Source organism: Dermacentor variabilis, chromosome 2, assembly GCF_050947875.1.
Source record: "Dermacentor variabilis isolate Ectoservices chromosome 2, ASM5094787v1, whole genome shotgun sequence".
In the NCBI taxonomy this organism is placed as follows: domain Eukaryota; kingdom Metazoa; phylum Arthropoda; class Arachnida; order Ixodida; family Ixodidae; genus Dermacentor; species Dermacentor variabilis.
Genome location: NC_134569.1, coordinates 28,559,771 through 28,582,112, shown reverse-complemented (window position 1 = coordinate 28,582,112; position 22,342 = coordinate 28,559,771). Strand labels below are relative to the sequence as shown.

Below are 22,342 nucleotides of genomic sequence, written 5' to 3'. Positions count from 1 at the left end.
TGAATGGTGGAGAACCTTGCCTTGAGGTGTGGCTTCACGGCAGTGGGACGAGCGTTGCCGTAAAGCCACACTTCAAGGTGAAATTTGTGTATAACCTGCACCCCCACTTTACTGATAATTTGTTTGAAATTTTGATGTGGCTTATACCTGCAAAAATGCGGTGCTTGGTTACTGCAATATTAGCTTTGTAATTGGTTGAGTTATGCGCCACCAGGTGGCTATACTTGACATGCTAAAACTCTCTTGTTATTGGCCTGTATGTAAGATATGCCAGCTCCCAAGAACAGAGGACATGCTCAAGAAGCATGCCGTCTATACTAACTGCAATAACTGTGCATGTAGGAGAGAATTGCATACTCATTGCTTTTGAATAAGTATTACGCTATTTAGAAAACTTCTAAAATTTAACGAGGTTGTCAATTGAATGAAGTAATTACTTTTCATCGGCTTCATTAAATTAAGGCTCAATTGTATTTACATTGCACTCATACAAATATGATATTCATTGTGCAAAACTCATCAGTCTGCCCCTCGTGTGTCAATGCAGGAGCACACCTGGGCATTCAGCCCTTTCAGAATGCACGGGGACCACCCCTTTTCGGGAACCAGCAGCCGGAGCCTTTCCTGCGGCCTCCATTTGTGTCACAGGGAGGGCCACCCCTTGTGCTGCGCACAGAGCCCTTTGTGTCGGCTGCCCTGCTCCATCCATCGCAGCAACCACCACCACATGTAGCCCGACCAAACCTGCCGCCCCAGCACTTCCCACCCGTAAGTGTCGAGGACTCACAGCTTGGTGCCGCAAGCAGAGTCAGTCTGTGGTCTTGCTGGTTGGCTTCTTTGCTCATTTTGCAGGCCGGAGCAATGTATTAAACTTCACTAAAATACGCCTTGTGACGAACCTAAGAGGAGGACTAAAATATTCCTTATACACCTTTCGCATCATTGCTGGGGGCGCTAAATCGTAGCTTCATTTGAGGCAGAAGTAGGTGGATTGTTATGATGAACATAGTTTGTAAAAGGTTCCTTCAAGCACAGTTTAGATATATCAAAAATGGCTAATTTCCTTTTGCCTGTGAACTGTTTCAAGTGCTGACAGTGCTGTTTGAGATTTGTAATATCAGTGGTGATCTGTAGGTGCTGTTACTGATAAGGGTGAGCGAATACTCGAATATTGCCAAATCGAATCAAATATCTACTATTGCCGAACCCACTTATAACTACCATGATACTTCATTAACTCAAACTCGCATATCTCGAAAAATTGGCTTGGTCGAAATATTGCACAGCATCAAACTATTTCTCATATGTGCCATGCATTTATCGCCCTTCATTAGAAGTATTTTTGGGCCGAATTGCAGATATCTCGAAATCTTGTCTGAGAGCGGAACAAAAACTCCATCACCAGAATGTTTAACAAGCTTCGTGTGAGGCTGCCACACCTACCACAAAGCAGACACTTTCCCCGAATGTCAAGTTGGAACCTTGCGGCATAACAGCTTTCTCAAGCAACCGTGTGGCACGTCTTGTGACAGGAGAGACGTGCACAGAGGCAGGCAGGCCCTGCAAAATGGCACCCTTGACGCAGTTAGTTTCGTTTGCTTTATGCAATGCACGTGATTTACCATCGGCGGTGTGATTTCGATTTTAGTTTTATTCTGTGCAGGGTAAAATAAATGCATCTATGCATAAACGAATAAATGCACGCGGCAGATAAATGCATCTGCCGCGTGTGTTCCGCTACATCCTGCCCACATAGCGCGTACTCATGAATGCTCACGTCGCTTTCTGTGGCACCATTCGTGGTAAGTCCGTGCTGTGTCCGTTGCATAGTGTCTTATGCAATGCACACGGCACAAACTTACCACGAATGGTGCCACAGAAAGCGACGTGAGCATTCACGAGTACGTGCTATGCGGGCAGGATGTGCCAGGTGAATTTACTGTCACTGCAATCGCTGGAACGGCTGCAAACGGAGGGTACAGCAAAGACGGCGACAACGAAAGACCTCGAGAGGTGCTGACATCAGCTGAAGCAAGAAGCATGCTTTGCTTGCTGCGAAATAAAGTTGAGTGCAACGGCGGGAAAGATCTGCTCATGCGATGTGTGAAGCAGTTCAAGGATGCCTTTCTAGGTCCAAGTGCTATCATGAAGCAGACCAGACCACATAAGGGTTGCAGTGTGGGCTTGTTGGTAATGCATCTTCAAGGGGTGTACGGTAGTGCGACTAAAAGACGAGACAAGACACACAGGGACAAAGCACTGTGCGTGTCCTTGTCCCTTTATGAAGAACCAGTTCAGGAGCTCTTGTTGAAAAGCTGGTCAGTAGTAGTGAATCTTTTAGAAAGAATTTGGCTTTTCACTGCAATTTCCACATCTTTGCTTATCTCGAAAATCTGCTAATCTCGAAATTTTTTCTGGTTTTACTACATTGAGTTAACAAAGCATTACTGTATAACAATATCAAGAACAAAAAATCCGATTGTTTAACCAATCATCGTTATATCTTGACTGCTATAAAAAAAGAAACAAAAGCTGCCAAACATACCCTCATAGCTCCAAAACCAAATTTCCCTCTTAGGGTAAAAAAATTGGCGTCCTAGAAAATTGTGTGCGAAAAATAAAACGTTTATTTATACCTCTAAACTGCATGTCAAGCGTTGAGGGCACTGAAATAAAAATCTGCACTTGCTTTCGTGGAAGTTCCAGGTTCACAACAGTGATGGCTATAATTTAGCATGGATGAAATCAATGAGCGACTCTATTGACAGTGCACTTTGCGTGAACAGTGGGGTTGGTGTCAAAGACTGGCCAATGGCAGTCTCATCGTCACTGCCACTGCTGTCATCGCCTCCGTTGCACAACACCGCTGTCTGTCGCGACGACGATCGGCCTGTTGGAGGTTCTTCGCAGGACGAGGCAGTGCCATCTGCACTCATAAACTTGTCCATCAAAGCACCACCTATTTTATCGCTCGTAGCGACGTGCTCCCAGAGTTCAGTAATGTCAGCAGCTGCCGCCATGTTGGGTTCACACATGGAAGGTTTCGCCCTGGTGCACAAAGCCCGCTGTTTCCGTTGATTCGCATGGTCACTGGTTCTAGCCTTCATGATCGTGGCGCCCACGGTTTTCAGAATCGTTGATCTCATTGACTGCGCGAGCTCGTGCTTTGAGTCTTGCAAAATTTGCAGCTTTGTCTCAAGGAACGCAGCTTTCGCGCCTTGTCGGCACACCCACCACTGCATCTGCTGCGCATGTCCACGCTTGCCGAGGACGAGAAGGAGATTGTGGAAATGCAGTGCAGACATGGTTTGCTTCTCGCTTTTCTTTTTTTGTGTGCGTGTGTGCTCACCAGTGACGCGCACGCAAAGCAGCTGGCGCCATCTTGTGGCATGCTGCGCCAACTTGTAATGCTCTCTATGGTTTTCACAATCGGCGCGTTGGCGCGATGCGCTGTGCTGTAATGGCGGCAAATACAAACTCGCGTTTGCAAACTTTTCGCCTTTTCTCAGTTAAGGAGAACTTAGCAACACAGATTTCACCATTATTCTGCAAGGAAAACACCAGCCACAAAGCAGAATTTCGATTGTTATATCCAATATGCGGTGAATAACATCATTATATATGTGTTCTTTTTTTTATAGCCCTAATGCATAAATTGATACTCATCAAGCCGGTAACAGAGGGGATGGGTTTCAGCACTCAACACCTTAAGGGCTCTGCTGTAGTTTTTAAGGACTTGTAAATTGCACGACCGTCTTTGAATGTTGTAGCGCTTAGCATCGCGTTACTGTGTGAATTTTTTTTTTCAATTTTTTTTTCCTCTTTCTTCTTTCATTACCTTTACCCCTTTTCACGGCAAAGGGTAGCCAGCCGGTACTTACACTGGATAACCTCCCTGTCTTTCCTCCCCTTTTGTCTCTCTCTCTGATACTCTTAAGTAGACTCATCGTAGTAACCGATATATCGTCATTGTGGTATCATTGTAAGTGGACTGCACTGTATATTACATATAACAATGAGCAGCCATATCATCATGTGCTTTTGTGTGTACCTTGAGGAAAAATAAATCTCTTACTACAATGCTTCCATGCCACGGTATCGGTTATAATAATGCACATCATAACTGATATGCACCACGAGTTCACCTGACAAGGACAGTGTGAATTATTTAAAGGGCCCTCACCAGGCCCATAGCAAATTTTGGTTATACACTAAAAGTTGTTATGGGTCCTGTAGGGAGCATTCTGCAAAAATTTTTCGAATTTGATCATTAAAGGGAAACTGAAAAGTCTGTCGAATTCAATAAGACGCTCATATACGGATGCCGGAACCTTATAAACCATGAAGGTAAAATTTTGGGGGGGATTTTTCACTTAGGAGCGACGCAATCGTCGGTTAAAATTGCGCTGTAGCTCCGCCCCCCGTCGAGTGCCGCGCGCTGCTGCTGACGCTGACGATGCGAGCGGAGACCGGAAACCACGGCTTAGTGACGTCAACACTTTTGTTCCGCTCCTTCGCAGTCTCCGCGACCGTGCCTAACCGGGCTTATTTCTGCGTGCGTTCCGTCCTAATTTGCTTCGCTCGACCCTACATTCCTTTATTTGTGTGTATATAGGAGTGGTAGTTGACGTGCGCAGCATCAATTAAACTTGTAGGCCGATCATGCCGGCGTTCTGTGCAGCCTACGCTTGCACGAACACCAGCGGCCGTGACGATGTTCCAATCTTCCATTAGTTCCTGCAAGACGAGAAGCTTTCAGCTAAGTGTGAGGCTGCTGTGAAGCGAAACAACTTCAAGTGCTCAAGAACAAGTGTTGTGCTCTAACCACTTCCGTGACGATTACTACCGGAGTTTATCAATAATGTGTGCTTTGGGTTCTCCTAAAAAAACAAAAAGTTAGCACGCTGAACGGAAGGCGCATGTTTATCGCCCACCCTTGACGCAAGTTTCATCGCCAAGCGCCGCGAATTTTCTATTCGCACATGTGTTGTGAAACAGCCTGCATGCAGCTACCATAACATAGTGCAAGCGTAAAGTTTGCATGTGTTGGAAAGCCTGCTCACGCCAAGATGCTGCGCTCCCCCTTCTCTCGCACACATAAGAAACCGTCCATCTCACGAAGCCGACGGAATTCGGCGGTTACAAGTAGCGTGCGGATGGCACGCTGATGAAGGTTCTGTACTACACGTGCTACAACAGCCGGCAAACTTTTCCCGCGTTTAAACCGTCTGTGTAGATTGCCGACAGCTTTGGGGCAGTGCACATATGCTGAAGATTGTATCACCGCTTACGTTCTACGAGAAGGCATGCAGGAACCTAACACTACAGTTGTTTGCCCTGAAATGTACTAACTGGAACGCTGAATGCAGCTTAGCAAAAAACATACTCGCCAAAGAACATTTCCAACACAAGGAGATGCTAACACTTCGCCTTCGTTCGCGGGGAAAGCAGTGCTTGCACCAGCATTTTTTGCTTCTTGGAGAGGCCGGCTCTTCGCAATCGGCTCGTACATGCAGTATGTACAAGTGTGTACGTAAATGTGGTATGTACAAGTATAAACCCCTTACAAGTGATCTTGCACGCAACAGCGGCTGCGCTACAAGCGAGGCGATGGCTGTCGCGTTCACTCGTCGTCTGCAAGCCGAACTCCACGCGAGCGACGGCTTTGAGCAACAACTTCTCGGTATGAGGGCAGCAATATACGCGCCGAAACTAGCGTGACGCATGCTTTATCAATTTAAGTTGATGTATTTTACTGAAGAAGGAGCACAAAATATTTCTGAAGGTCTTGCACTAGGTTCTTATTCTTGCACGTGTAAAATTCAATAGTTTGCTCGTTCCGTGCGACAAACAGTAGTATTTGAGTTATGTACACCCAGTTTCGGCTTCGCACAATTGGCTAGTCGCTCATAGCATTTCCGGGCGACGAGCGACGAGTTCTAGATTTCTAGAAACGAGTGATCGAGCGACAACACCGAGCGATTTGTTCAAGTGACGGCCCGTTTTGTCGCTCGAAGCCGTCGCCCGTCACCGTCGCGCGCAAAATCACTCTCGTAGAGTTTGGACTTAACGCCGAACTCCTCAGAGAAACGCAAGCTCTCGAAAATTTCCATGACCGTCTCAGCAAAACACCACCAAACTACTTTGCACCGTGCTTCGTGTGTAGCGGCAGCAGTCGGTCCGGACGAACACCATTGTTGACGTCACGAGGCGCCCGACCAATCACAGGCGGAAATGAGGCGCGCGAGCTGGGTGTGTCTGCTGCTGCACTTTTCGTCGAAATAAAATATGTTTGTGCTTTCTTTCGCTCAGTTTCGATGCGATATGCGAATTCAGGGGGTTGTAAACCACGGCGTACTGCTCTTCACTCATTTTTTCTGGAAAAGCTTTCAGCTTCCCTTTAATAGCCGAACTAGAAATATTTCAGTGCCGCGAACTCACAATTTCAGCAGGCGGGCTCCACTGCCAAAGAAGACGCTCTCTCCACTCGCCCCTTCTAGCTTCCGCAAGCGAAATTCCTTCCCTGCGTTCTCCTATGCTGAGGATCGCGTGACGCATACGTCACAAGCCCCGCTTTCATTCCTCCTCCACCCCTTGGTGACGCATTTCCGCTGGAGGCGTCGTGCGCGAGCTGTTGTCTCATTCGTGCACTGTGCACAAGGAAACATGACTAGCAGTATAAATCAATGCTACACGAATACTGAGGCAGAACAAGCGGATCGCAGAGCATGATCTTGTGCTAGAACATGGTAGAAAATGGCATAGTTTCGCTACCTACACACGTAACCGCACGGCCGTGGGAACAAGCAGACGAAGTGGAAGTACATCTCTCTTGCTTCGGTGCGAAGTAAAACAAAAAACACCCAGACATTCCGTTTGTGTGTTTTATTATTTCTCTAAACTTCAATTCGTCAATTCAAGCAACAGATCGCACAGATAACAGATGTCTTGAATAATTCTCGTCACATGTCACCACGAGCGATGTCATACTGCGGACACCAGTACGTAGGCACAGGCACGCGAGTACGTCATCCTCCGGCTTGGAGCGCGGCGGCTGCGAGGAGAAGGAAAGACTGCTTTAGGTTTGAAATTACAGATCTTTCCCCGGCGTGTAGCGATGTAATACTTTGCAAACACAATCTTCATCATGCCATGTATGCTCTGCGCTTTTCAGCTCAAAATGGCCTGACTTGGTGAGGGGCCATCTAAGTTGCCAGAGGGCTTAATGGAGGCCAGGGTGATAGTGTTTAATTCTAAAACTATTATTTACAGCCATTTGTAATTTGTTATTTAGTTTAACTTAGGATTTTAAACATGTGCATCACTAATGATCACAGCGACGCCACTCCCCTGAGTTTTCATCCTTCCCGTTTGTTGCTACGTAGTAGGGGCGCGTGATGTCTGTTGGGTGAGATATCCAATTGGCTATTCGCATTGCGTCGTCATTCATTTTTTCAACTTTATAGTGAACAAATGTTGTTTGTAATAGATGGAACATTGGTTAATTTATTTCGCTAAAAAAGAAGGAAGTAACGGTAAGAGAATACACGATGACAATCTACCACTACACTCGAGCACTTTTGACACAGAGCAAGTGCTCTCTGCTTGTGCTTCATGACAGCAAGTGCTGTCTGCTTGTACTTCATGCTGACGTGAGCTACACAGTCATGGTCGGTCTTGAGGTTTCTTTTCACGAGTGCCATGAACCGCCTTTGTTTTTATTGTGGGCTGCAAATTTAGCGATTGGTGACATGTCAAACTGCGACACCGTGTCCCTCTGCAAGGTAACAGCCGAGTGGAGTGGTGGTTTAGGTGACTCATATAAAATCACTTGGGTAGCTCTATAATCCACTGTGGGTAATACGTTTACAGATAAGCTAAAACTCCAGCAAGATCATGTGCACCTTACCGTGTGGGGATGCGCGACTCTCACGTGTCCCCTGATATCTTGTTTTCCCACGTAGCTCCGATCTCCTGCAGTGCGGCTTCGCCGCGTGGCCTGGCACCCGCAGCGGTCGGAGTGGTACAAGCGCAGTGCGAGAGATGGCGCGAGTGTTGCACTGCTGCGGGGTTACTTGGGTGCGGGTAAGACAAGGCGCTCTCTTTTTGGTTCGAGATCGTCAAGCGGTGCGGACGTCCCGCGTGGGCGCCGATCCATGCTTCTGCGAGACCGTCTCGCGTGGCCGCCTTCGAACGCGCCACCATTCGCGTGACCGTACACGCGAACGACCAGGCGTTGGGATCCAGCATGGGGCAAACATGTTCGCTCGCTATCCTGTCGCGGTGAGTTGGACTTCCTAAATTTGTCGCGGGCCCATCGGCATGTTTTGTGGATGGCAACTCGGCTAGCAGGCATTGATCTATGAAAGGTGCAATAAATGCCCTTGTGATTGTTTGCACTACTGTGTTGTCGTTCCTTTGTCTCAAGAGTATGGGTGTGAGAAGCCCACAACCGTGAACCAAAATGCAATCATGGCTCCAACGCAATAATGGATGAGAATTGTGCAGTTCTGAAGGCATGGGTGTCCAACGTGGTAGTTAGTGTCCTGCATGTCAGTAAATGCTGTGGGGTTCTCCCACCCTTGCTCTTGGGACAAAGGAACGACAACACAGTAGTACGAACAATCACAAGGGCATTTATTGCACCTTTCATAAATCAATGCCTGCTAGCCGAGTTGCTATCCCCCCAAAACATGCCGATGGGCGCGCGACAAATCTAGGAAGTCTGACTCACCGCGACCGGATAGCGAGCGAATATGTTCGCCCCATGCTGGATCCCAACGCCTGGTCGTTCACGCGTACGGTCACGCGAATGGTGGCACATTCGAAGGCGGCCACGCGAGACGGTCTCGCAGAAGCATGGATCGGCGCACGCGCGGCACGGCACGTCCGCAATGCTTGCTGTCCCGAACGAAAGAGGAAGCGCCTTCTCTTTTGGCGCCCAAGTAACCCCGCCTGTCGGCGGCGTTAGCAGCGCAACACTTGCGCCATCTCTCGTACTGCGCCTCAACCACTCCGACCGCCGCGGGCGCCAGGCCATGCGAGCCATGCGGGAAAACAACATATCAGGGGACACGTCAGAGTCGCGCATCCCCACAATGCAATGCTATAAAGATGCAAAGTGTTGTTGTCATTACCATACAATTTGTGCCAATGACTATAGTGACACGGACTCTACCATTCTATTTTAGCTGTCTATTAGTGCCACTTTTGCATTGCGCATTTGCAGCACCTTCACTTGGTGCACTCTTGAGTGTTTGAATCAACTGGTGCGGAACCAAACATGTCTGAATTAAGGGGGGAAGCTGCCCTTGGATACCAACCTTTTGTTTGAGATATCCTAATGAACTTTTCAGGATAGACTCATAGCATAAGCATTAGTAGAACTACAAGATTTCATGCAGTTATGTTCACTGGCTCTCAAGTTACAGCAATATGTCAGAATGGTGCACGTGGTTGTCTCATCCCAGGCCTGGAGAAATTTGAAAAGGTGCTGCAACTGTGAAATTCACTATGATGGTCCCCAGATGGATAGCTCAGGGCAAGAAAGAGCCGCTTTTTAAAATTTCCTTGCTGAAAAATTAGCAGACCACCGAATTCAGTGTTTGTGATTAAGATTTTATCAATCAAATTTGGTTAAATATCACAAATCACAGACACAATATACAAAAAATGGGCTTGTCTCGCCCTCGGAAATTTATTCAGACACACGATAAAAAAGACTTTTGGAAATCTGATGAACGATTACAGAGATATTGCTGGAACAAGCAGCCTCACCAGCCAAAAGAGTCATTTCGAGAAAATGAGCTTTGAAAGCTTTGAGCACATATATTGGTCTAAAATGACCCTGCTGCATAACTGGAGACGTCCTTAGGCACTCTCTTCTTTTGCCGCCTTCCCACCTTCTCTTGCGATCGCTTCTTGGCCTTTTTCAAGTGCAGAGAATCTTTCTCGGCAGTCCGTTGAATGGCCAGGTGGCCAGGTGTTAGCCCCACTGATGAGCATAGCTTTTGGGTGGCACTGTGGCAGCCAGCATTATATCTTAAAACTGCCTCATACAGTGCTGTATCCATAGCAATCGGCGACACATGCTGCTCTTTGGGCATCAGGGACCACAGCACGGAGTGAAATGATTCTGATGCATTCTGCGCCTTTGCTTCCAGGCAGCGTTGCAGAAGAGAAGCCTGTGAGAGGCGCTCATAAACAGGTAGCACTGCTTCTGCAACATAGCCTGAAAGATTGTACCGATGCTTCGGAGGTGGCACACCATCACTCTTGCTGACGTTATGACGACACCACAAGTCTGCACCCTCAAGGCGCAAGTCATGGTGAGGATCCTCGTCCGTCGATGTCACATGGTGGTACGATGCCATCACTGCACGCTGCATTGCAGCCACATCATTGGAATTGTTCCATAGGGCCCAGCCATAATAGTCAACTTGTCGAGGAGGGCCTTTGTAGCGAGCTGTCCTTCCCTCCTAAAGCCTTGTCACTTTTCTGCGCAAGGTTGCGCAGTGCTGTCCCCATCTTCTCCTGAACGTGGTTCAGGCATTCCTCTTTCGAAATGGGGACCAGTCCATAAACATTTTCTTGTACAAGGGCAGGGAAGGTGTCACTATCTCCATTAGACACGAGCATTGTGTAACGGAGGTTGTGCTTTGACATCGAACGTGAGAAAAGGATGAAGCTGCCTCAGCCTCCATCCTCCTACCAGGTTGCGTAGCCTGGGTCTCCAGGCTTTGGTCCTCTTGGCAATCAAAGCACTGGTTCGATAAAACAATGGCATCCAAAATAAGGCCCGTATGATATTCAATTATTGCACCAACTCGTATATGGGACATGTGGCCATGCTTGTGCCATGTTCCATCAAAGTTCACTGTGACATCCCTGCTGAAATATGGATCCATTTCCTTGTAGGTGGTTTTCACAGCAGAAGCAGATTCTGCATGGAACTTGTCTATGCACTGTGTCTGCGGTTCCTTGGATTTCTTCAAGTGCTTCTGAAAAGTCCTATGACGCAGGCCAAGCTGGGACACGTTCATTGCTGCCTAAAAGTCATTGAGGGTGAGGGCTGTTTGTCACTACCCTATCTGTTTTGCTGCCACAATGGCTCTTATATTCACATCAAAGGCCGTTGAGTCGTCCTAACCAGCAGAACTCCACGAGCTTGCAGCTACTCCACAATGTAAACATAGCAGCTCAAGCTTTGTTGCAAGTCCAAGTTGGGTGCCTCCTTGAACCTTCATCCCAGTCACGAAGCACCGCTGGCACAGGTTCCCGGATATAAGGTCGCCTAGGGCATCCATTTGCACAAGGAGAAATTTTTTGCCTTCACTTGTAGCGGCGGCAGCTTCAGGATCGCGCTCCATTGCTTGAAATTTTCGCTCTGTCGCTGACATAGCGCCAAGTCCTCGTTGCAGTGTAGCAAGTTTTTTATCCGCCGCCTCTTTCTCCTCACACATCAGAAAATGTGTTTTCAAGTGCACAGTGGATGACGCAATCGCACCCTCCGAGGCAGATGAAAAAGAGGAGGAGGAAGCCGCTGTCGATGAGCACGAGACACCAGGCGCACTCGTCATGACAAATTCTCGTGCCAGTGGAGCAGGAGTCACGTTGCTAGAAGAGTCGACGCAACCACGCTCTTGCGTAGATGAAGCAGAGGATGCCCCTCAGGAACCATCGGTGCGATCATCGTTGGCGCACGGCGAGCGGCGAGCTTCGCCATGTGGGCAAGCTTCATAGAACGCTTCCTTGCATCGAACGCACATAGCATCTTGAGTTTCTTTGGGCACATCGTGGCCGACCGTACAACAATTGACAGGCTAAACGCAACAATGGTCTCGTAAAGACGGTAGAAACTTTGAGAATATGCGAATGGCTGCAAAGATAGACGATGGCAAGCGGAACACACAAAGGGCGCCGGCGATGGAGGAGCCGAAGCAGACGACGACCGGAAGCATTTTACAGGAGACCACTACGTCATCGCAGGCAGCAGCCAATGGGAGTCGCGGGCTCCTTCGCGTCTCAGCCGCGGGAAACTTGAAAGCTCTCGCGAGCTCTTCAATCATGAGCCGTTTACGCCTCTCCCTCACTGCCGCCGCTGCCCCGAGTGGCAGGGAAAAAAAAGCTCAAGAATGCACTAACAAAACAACACCACAATGGCGGCGCTCAGGGTAGCGGTGGAGAAATGGCGTTCGCACCAAGTAGGGGTATTTTGAGCGCTCGCTCACCGCTCGAGGGCACCCGCGGCTCCTTATAAACTTTATTTGAAATAGTTTTGTGACGAATTAGACCTTGATATATACAGAAATAGTAGCTTGTAAGACATGCTGACCTAATATGTGGTTTTCCAAAAATTGACTTTTTCGCGATTTTTCGGTTTTCATAGACTGCGTCCCCCCTTAATGAGAGCTTGGTGCCATTAAATACTACATATGCTTGCCTTGTGCATGATCTCTCTGTTTCCTGCGTGCTCCAGTCGTGTGTAACAAGCCGCAGCTGTCGACATTCAAGAATGGCACTGCTTTAACAACTACAAAGAGGGCTCCCATGCAGTAAGCAATATGCGAGCTCTGCTGAAGCATCATTTTGGTGACCCCTATAGGGGCCTTTTAAAAAATGCGAGAAGGTCGCCACGGCAGCTTGTCAGCTTGAGAAATCCAGGAGAAATGCTGGGGTGAGATCACCACAGGCACCTCACCAACCACATACTTCTCACTGGCTTGCACGAGAAGACCCCATGTCCATCGGCCTTGCTTGCTTTACGTGAAGCTAGTCGACATCCTTCTCCAAGGGATCCAGGTCTTTCACCTAGTGCAATGGAAGGTTTCTCATGAAAACGATGCCCAGGAGGGACAGAATCATCTACAGGGCCTCCTGTGAGGACAACGTTCAGGCCACTTGTCCTACCGCATCTTTGCTGCTATCGTCGCTCTGATGCAAGCATGTTTGCAATGGTTGTCTCATCAGTTAGAAGCATTTTGTTTCCAAATCTATAGCGCTGCACTTGCTTTTCACCGGCAATGCTGTGCACTGCCAATTATCAGCGAGCAAATCAGCCATCTTCCGTTTCAGCAGTAATTTAAATGAGGCTGAAAAACCATGTGGCCAGGGACAACTTTGACACGACCAACAAAGACAAGCATGAATGACTTAATCCTTTAGCCGAACTGCTCAGAATGAGGTGCCAGCTAGCAATCTGGGAGCAGCACAGTTGGTGCGGTCCATTAGTGTTTCAGAGGGGCTGCATATGTGTTCGTTCTGCTTTTTGTTAATGTGTTACACAAAATATTGAGTGAAGTAGTTCCTTCAGAAGAAAAACTTACACCGTAACCTACAAGAAACACCAATTTTCCCCTTCACTTGGACCCACAGCAAATTTTGGTTATACAGTGAAACCTCGCTAAACTGTAGTTGGCCGGAGTTAGGAAAAAGTACGCGCTAAATGGTAGTACTGCTTAACCAAAGAGCATGAGATCGCCCACTTACCTGTCAAAAACGGAACTCACAGAGAGTGTGATGAAAAAGCAGCAACATGCAGTATTTATTCACTTCGCATGAAAAAAATTTTATTTTTGTTTGATGTTGCAGCGGTTCTTACTGAAGCTGCATGCCAGCTTTTCAGCCAGCCCCTTCTTTTCAGCAAACACTCGCATGGCAGATTCCTCGTTGGCGTTGCATATTCTCCGTGCACGCGCGCAGATGCGTTGCAGAAGTCGCGGGCGCCTTTTTGATTGTGGGGTGCTGATTTCGTTGCAACAATTGCATTCACGAGGCTGACGTAACGTGTAGCTTCTGCCACTGTTGGGCCTGAATCACCTGTGCTGGCGCTTTCTGTGTCGTCCTCATCACTGTCGTTAGGCAGCACTTCGGCAACAACAGAGGCAACGATGGCGAAAAGTTGAACCTCGTAGCCGACATCTCCTCGTGGTCGCAGCATCTCTGCCGAGCAACTTCGCATTCCAAATGCCACGTACCATAGTCAACATTAGATCCCTGTCACCTGCTAGAGCTGACTTCTTCGTGTCACGTCTGGTAGCACAAATGTTGTCCAATTTTTCTTCTCTGCTGAGCACCCTCTGAGGTGTGGGTCCTCTAGCTTGTACAATGACACAAAGCCACAGTACACCTCTGGCTCAGTGGCACGACGCCGAAATGATGTTGATGTTGATGTGGCTTCAAGTGCAAATGCACAGGGTGCTTGGAGGCCGTTGTTCTGCCTGGCTGCCTGATGGGGACGAAGCACCACCGTGATTGCGCAACGAAGATTGGAAACGCTTCATCTTAACCAATATGTGCGCAATAAGCTGGTACAGTTTATCCGGATACAAAATGCATTGTGTTGAATGGCCGCTGAGTCAGGGATTTGACTTTACTACATTTAAAACGAAACTACTGTTTAAGTGGGTACAGTTTAACGAGGTTTTACTGTATGCTCGAAGTGTGCCCCCTAGGGAGCATTCTACCGTAAGAATTTTTCAAGTTTTTCCATTATTACAGTACAATTTCGGTGATATGATCATGCCTAAAATGGATTTAGGATGACTCCAACTTTTCTCGCCCCTTTTGTAAAGAAAGAAGAAAGGAGTGTTTTGAAACTTGTTGGCCATTTTCAAACACGTGGCATATATCATGAGCCTGCAGTCACACATGACCCAGTCTTCCTGCGTCAACAATATTGGTGGCATTCGCTTCCATGGGTGGCCTTATCTAAGTATTCCAAGTCCTGTCGTCCTTGACGGCCGATAACAATTCCAAACTTTTCTACCTTTGCACTCATCACAGTGCACGATACAAAGTGCTGTGTATGTCGTCTTCGCAGTCCTTGTCCTTCACGCTGTACATTATTTTTGATCATGAATTACCAACTAGCTCAAGCAACCACCCTAGTTCACTTCATTTCTAGTACAATGGGCCCTTGCTCTTCGTCTTTTCCCTGTTCCTCAGCAAGTCCTAGTGTTTTACAGCGCTGTGTATGTCGTCTTCGCAGTCCTTGTTCTTCGCGCTGTACGTTATTTTTGATCATGAATTAGCAACTAGCTCTAGAAACCACCCTAGATACAAAGTAGCTTCGCCACCACAAAGAAAAGTAAACAGATTCTCTTACCTTGCGCAAATCATGCACTTATCACTATCAGGCATAGGCTAGGACGTAGCAACTAAAGTAATTCCAAATAACCAGGCAGATCTTGGAATGTCGGCCTCGAAAAATGTGAAGTGCGTAGCTCACTGCTGACAAAATGTGCTTGAAGCAAGAGTGCCAGTCATTCAAATTCATGTCAGCCAATAGGTGCGTTCCATGCACCCCACGCGACTGCAATAACGAACTGCAGTGCTAGTTTTCCCTTTTTGCGCTCACTTTTTTGCTTATATTTCTGCATGAAATGCAACGCTGTGGCTGTCTGAACCTTTGCTCTCATGTTTATGACAATACCAAGATGGTGGCACAGCGTTGCATCAACACAAAGCTGCGTTCGCACGATCAACAATGTGGTAGCGCCTCCAGAAGCCCGATTTTAGCACAATAGCGTTAAGGGCTCCTTGTCGCAGAAAAGCCACCGTCTGTGTCGGTGCAGATGTCATTTTGGCAAAAGGACATTCAACTAAGGAAGCTACTCAACTATTTGAATTTCTCAAGCTAAAATACACAGAAAAATCGTAAAGTGCAACTTACACACAACCTACACACATGATAGCTCTCGGATTGTAATTTGATTATACAAGAAAACGTAATTCTGTTACACGAAAACTCAAAGAAACCCCTTTTCCAGCATTTCCACCATTCACAGACTGGCCGTGGCGTCCACCATTTGCATGCGCTGGCGCGTGGGTGTCTTGAGGGCCACGGAGCGGCGCTCCCGGTTCCTTGCAATACCTCCAGCTGGCGCTCACCTTTGCTGCGTTTCTACCAGAAAGCCCGCCATCGTGCATAGTGTTCGCAGCCAGTGTTTTCCGGTAAACAGTACGGTTACATACGCTCCAGTTGCTGGGAAGCGTGAGAAGCAGTCAAGGAACTTTGAATGCTATCGCACTCTCCTCTTAAAGGCAAAGCTTAAGCGTCCTCAATCTTTTCTTCCCGATTTCGAAGTCAACACTCCAAACAAAAGTGAAATTTTTGAAAAAAAAATTCTGCATACTTTTTACAAGTATTTAGCCATCAAATAAGTCTTATTATTAGGGGGGAAAAATAGGAAATTTTGAGTAAGTTGGCTAGTTCATTGCCGCGACCCCCTTTAATTTCCAGATTTTTACGTTTTTGGTAGCATTCTGCAAATATTTGAAAATTGTGAATATTATCGAATACTATATTACATTGGTGGCTGTGCAAGAGAAAACATGGTTCTCAGCATTTATTCCTATCTAATCTAAGAAAGTGTCTGATTTTGTGCTGAACTTTGCAATAATTTCATGCTGCTGAAGAAATTTCCCCTGTAAAACCCGCTTAGCCATTGGACGATTAAGGTGTGCAGGAAAGCCAGCCTCTCAGTAGCAAAGCGCACAGGTTTGCCAACAGGGAGGATGCACTCTTTGGCAGCTTTCGGGCCCAATCCTGAGCTTACTGCTTGACAGAAAATCCAATGAGTGACAACTGGTAAAGGTCGCATACCTCTTAGTTTACGGGAAATTGATGCAATATCAGAAGGCACAGGTTGGTGAGAACAGACAATCAGCGGAAATTACTCAATTTTCCAAAGCTAACATGAGCCATATACATACCTTTTAGTATAATGCCTTACTAGTTTAATTTTTTTACCACTGTCAGTATAATTGCAATGTTTGGACATGTTGAAAAAACTAACTTGCTAATAAATCTTTGAGCACATCATTATTCAATATATTTGTATTCGATTCGTATTCGAAAACTTTTATAGTCACATGCCCCTAGTTTTTGGCTGATGAGAGTTATGGGTGATACAAACTTTTTATCATCTTGAGAAATTTGTTTCCCCGACGTTTTACTGTAGTATAGAAGTACTCGAAGTGTCTTGAACCCATGATTCCAGGAGGCATGCTTCACGGCAGCATGCACTCTTTCCACTTGCCCCATCTAGCTCCACAAGCGAAATTCCTTCTTGCATTCTCCCATACTGGAGCCAGAGGATCGCATCGTGTGTACGTTATGGGCCCCGCCTTCTTAATTATTTTTTCTCTCATTGTTTCTGCGCGGCATAGTTCCGGTGATGGTCTCACACACAAGCTGTTGCATTTGTCTTGTTTTACACCATACAGAATTTTGTGGACTGTGTACAAGAACATCTGCATTGATGTTTAGCTTTTTATGCACTACATTAAAAGGGTTCCTTCGATGTGTGCATGTTTTGAGATAGCTTTGCTGTTTTTTTGTTTTTTTTTTTTCGTTCACGACTCCACAATGTAGAAACAAGCCGGCAAAATGGAAGTACCATATTTTTCCACGTATAAACCACACTCCCAATCAAAACAGCCCAGAAAGAAAAAGAAAATCTGCACATATAACTCGCAAAAATAACTGCATACAACAACGCTGAAATCCTTGCAAGAAGTCTCTGTTCGCAGACACGTTACTCGTCCACGTTGTACCTTCGACCAGCGCCTCTTCCCCTGCCCTCTTCAGCGATGATGATGATAAATCTGGATTTACACAACGAACATGGTCACAGGTGAATCAGTCATGTGACATGAATCGGATCTCTTTGCAGCTAGCATGACAAAGGATGACAGTGTGGTCAGAGCTGCCCTTGCATGGGCAATGGCTGTAGAGCAAACGCGACTGAGCCACATTGCGAAGCACTTGGCACAGTACTGAGCACCGTGGGTACAGTTGACGTACACAATCCAAAAGCTCAAATTGCAATTTGCTCCAGTCGTGTGAAAGCTTTAATAACAGCTGCTGCACTAGGATGACCATTGAGTGCAGCTCATCGTGATACCAGTTCTGGTTTGCCGTCGCTGCGTGCACTATTTGCTAACTATTAAACGCAAATGGTGTTCCATAAGGAAGTGGAGAATGAATGACCATGGAGAGGAGAGGGGAGTTTCAACATGCAAGGGTAGGATTCCCTAGGAGACAACGAAACTAAGTGGCAGAGAACCTGACCTTACAATGCAGCTTCACCGCACTGCCACACTGCGATGAAGCCACACTTCAAGGCAAAATTATATAGCCCGCACTCGACTTTACTCATAAATTTTTTTGCATTTTTGTTGCAGGTTATACATGTAAAAACACGGTATGTCCCTCTTGCTACAGCACGGCGTAAAACAAAGACACGCAGACATTCTGTTCATAGGTTTTACTATTTCACTAAACTTTACATCTACTAGTGAAGCAATAGATCAAACAAATAACTGTAGGTTTGAATAATTCTTGAAGTCACATGTCACAGTTAGTGATGTTCCAGCAAAGCAAATTACGTTGGTGCACTTGTACTTCTGACCTGTGCTTTCTGGCTGGGAGCGGGGCACCCTCAAGGAGAACATGGAACATTTGTTTTGAAATTTCAGCTGTTTTGCAGCGTACAGCGACGTAATATTTTGCAGGCGTGATCACCAGCACTCGTATACACTGCGCTTGTTTGTTCAACATAGCCGAACTTTGTGAGGGTTACTTGAGGCTGCTCGTTCTCCAAAGTTGTGTTGGTTGTCAATGGAATTGCATGCTTGCATGCAGGCCCCGGATCACTTCATCATAGCCGGACAATTAGGTGGATTTGAGGTGTCAGCTCAAGGCCCAAGGTCCTCTGAGTTTGGTGGACCGCAGCCCCCTGTGGGATCTGATGCATTTCGGGTATGTGCATGGTTCTGGTTCCAGCTTTTTCATACCACAGGGCACTATGAAAAGACGTCATGCAGATGATTGTCTTGCACTTCAGTTGAGAATTGAATCAAGAGCACGCCATGCTTCTAAACATGCCATCATTTCTACAGCTTTGGTTGTGAGCCTTCAGACAAGCCAATAAGGAGTCGCAATGAATCACAGTTGAGCATCATGTAGCGCAGTTAATTTTTCACCGGTAACTGGGATCGGCTTTTTAGCATTCAGTTCCCATAATGACAATTCTGCTGTGATCAGCTCAGTTCCCCATTCAAGTTCTATCTTAACAAGGTTGCCTCATAAAATTTGCCCTGATATAGCTAAAATTTATGATTTCTACAATGAATCGGGCAAGAAAAGAGAGTTAGTGTTCGAGCATTTTAGTACTTTACCCACGTAATCTGCAGTCAGCAGCTCTATTTTCTGCATAAAAGTTAAAATGCTTGAAATTTTACATTTTCGCAACACTCTTTCTCGGCATTGGCCTCCTTTTGAAAAAAAGAAATAGTGGCAGAACTTATCTCACAATGACTACCAACCGCAATGCGTTAGCATTGAATCAATATAATGACATAGCGTATTGTCATCATTGAAATAAGTTTTGTATAAGGCATGTACTACAGCGGGACTCCTCTTTCATGCTTGCCTAAGAACACTTGGTGCCATATAGTGCTGCCACCATGAAGCCTGCGTGTGTCCTCCGAGATGCATGGCACTGGTGCTTATGGAACTCTATGACCTCAGAATATCTGATGCGTCTTGCTGCAACCAGGCTCCTCTCTCATGCTTCTTATGGACACGCTGCGCCATTTGTGGCACTGCCGATAAGTCTATGTTGTGGGGATGCGTGACTCTCACGCGTCCCCTGATATGTTGTTTTCCCGCATAGTTCCCGTCTCCTGCAATCCGGCTTCGCCGCGTGGCCTGCGTGATGCCCGCAGCAGTCGGTCTGGTTGAAGTGCAATACGAGAGATGACGCGAGTATTGCACTACTAATGCTGCCTACCGGCGGGATTACTTGGGCGCGGGAAGGAAAAGGCGCTTTCTCTTTGGCTCGGGTTCAGCAAGCTGCGTGGACATTCTGCGCGTGCGCCAATCCATGCTTCTGCGATACCGTCTCGCGTGGCCTCCTTCGAATGCGCCACCGTTCGCATGACCGTATGCGCGAACGACCAGGCATTGGGATCCAGTATGGGGTGAACATATTCGCTCGCTATCTGGTCACGGTGAGTCGGACTTCCTAGATTTATCGTGCATACATCGACATGTCTTGTGGATACAGGTTGTCTACCAACTAAGAAAACCGGGAAAACCGGGAATTCTCAAGGATTTTCAATAGTCTGGAAAAAGTCAGGAAAACTCGGGGAATTTGCGCTTATATCAGGGAAAGTTAGCTGTAATTTTATTGAAAGGGAAAGAAAGTCGCGGTAAAGCTGGCTCGAGTAGGAGGAGTTACCAGTGTTTAGTCAACGACCGACTTTCCGAACGCCCGATAATTCGGACGGCTTCGCGGCACCACCACATACCCCATAGCGCCTGTGTATAATAACGTCTGAAATTTCTGATGCAAGAACCCTTCGCCATCCGATTTTCCGGACTTTTTGCCATCATGGCAGGACCGAAATGGCATTAATAAAACCACCACCAACGCCGCCATTTTGATTACCTCTTCGCTTCTCGAACCGGCGCTCTCGCACGCAGATCCGCTGGCAGCCGTAGCCACCACCGCAGACGCTAGGCCTAGCTGCTTCTGCGTTCGCTATTAAACTTCTTGCCGTTTTGTGCCGTGTTTTTCATTGAAAGAATTCACCGCTGTCAGCAATGGCACCGACTCCGCCTTTGTGGTCCTCGCGATTGGCTTCGAAGCTCGGAAAGCACGACGCGTTGCATAATGCCGGTTGCCAAAAGTCAGCTTCGCCTCAATACAGAAATATTGCGCGGTGAAGCTCAACAAGCGTGGGAAGGGGCAATTGTCACGGGACACAGTATGTATTCCTTAATTGAACACGCGTGCATCCGCTGCCTCCTGTCACAGGATGAGCATCGATTTGGCGAAATAAGTGTACTGGCAGGTCTTAAGAGCTTTTTCTGATGTGCTGCGGCAGTAAAAGACATGCAGTGGCATACCAACTATTTCTAGAGTGCGTGTGTGTGTGTGTGTGGGGGGGGGGGGGGCAAACCGCAGGAGGTCTAACCTTTAGCTCTCTCTCTCCACATATATATATATATATATTGCCAATTACTATTACAATAAGTGAAATAGCCTGGAAATGCTTCTGTTATAAGTATATTTAACCGACAGGGACCTATTTATCACTTACACATGGTGAACCACGGGGCCAGAAAAATGAGCTGAATTTACATTTATCTCTTGCAACTATATAACATCTCGATGATACAGGGGCAAAAGGCAATGAGTGCACCCATAGTGGTCTCGGATCTCAACCAGTAGCAGCAGTATAGCGTACATAAAAAGGCACATTTGCTACAAAGAATTTAAATAATTCAACAAAGAATTGTACTTGCTGTTTAAGTCTACTACATAAATGTATCGCTAGTTTATGTAATAGTACTGCCGATGTTATAGGCGACGATGTACAATCAACATAAGTTACTTGCAATATTCACACACACACAAAAAAAATTGACTCGCCATCCCGGCCCTGCGACAGTGGACGTCCAGCAAAGCTGCTAAAAACCACCACTACAACTGCTGAGGAGGGGTATGCAATGCTTTAGTGCTTTATAACGCCCCCCCCCCCCTTCCCACACACTCAATTTCCACCAGATTTGATGTCTGCAGAGTTCACAGTTATTCTAGGGCAATGAGATAAATTTTGTTCGCAAAACACATTCATAAAGCTCAGAATAGCTTACATGCGTAATATACTAAAAATGTCATAATTAACTCTTTATCTTTATAAAGTTTGCCTACATATTGGCGATAACGCGCCCTTTATTTTCTCCAAATATAAACAAAATGTATTGTTTAGCTCATGGAGGACATCGCTGAAACAAGGACGGAAGGTGTTATGACGCATGAAAATAAGGAAATAAAAACGACGGCTCATTATTATTTACGCTTTTAACCGGACCAGGAACGTACAAATTTTGTCACACATTGCAGTCAAAATGGCCCCCCTCCACTTTCCACAAAATATGAACCTGTTGTAAGCTACAGCTAGGTCGAGACACCGGGAAGCACAGTTGATAGCGGCTATATCACACGCTCTATTGCTTGAATGAGAAAATTTTTAAAAAAGGCTGTATTTGATCCAACCATTTTGCACAAGAAGTTTCCATTGGGCACCACCAATTTTCGCTAAATTTGGTCTTGGCGGCTTTTATAGTGCTGCCAGAGCACCGGGCTCAATTCTTCCGCTCTCGTTAGACACGCTCAAGCACGCTGGAGTGCTCGCATACATAATTTATTACGAAAACCATCTACTTTGTACTTCACCTCTGCATCACCCATTAATTTGTCCTTACAGTCACCAAACCTAACGAAGCTGCCTTCATTAGTTCAATGAGGACACCAACAGAAACTAA

At 46.6% G+C, this 22,342-nt stretch overlaps 1 protein-coding gene across 5 annotated transcripts in view; it reads left to right on the top strand.

Annotated features, from left to right (window-relative positions):
- LOC142571563 (uncharacterized) overlaps positions 1-22,342 on the top strand; it is a 127,199-nt gene that overhangs the window by 33,312 nt on the left and 71,545 nt on the right. For 4 of the 5 annotated variants that reach the window (XM_075680030.1, XM_075680028.1, XM_075680026.1 and 1 more), the window contains exons 9-10: positions 548-768; positions 18,650-18,766. In XM_075680030.1, the coding sequence (XP_075536145.1) occupies positions 548-768; positions 18,650-18,766 (338 nt within the window). The remainder of the gene's footprint in view (positions 1-547; positions 769-18,649; positions 18,767-22,342) is intronic. The other variant, XM_075680027.1, reaches the window with a different exon arrangement.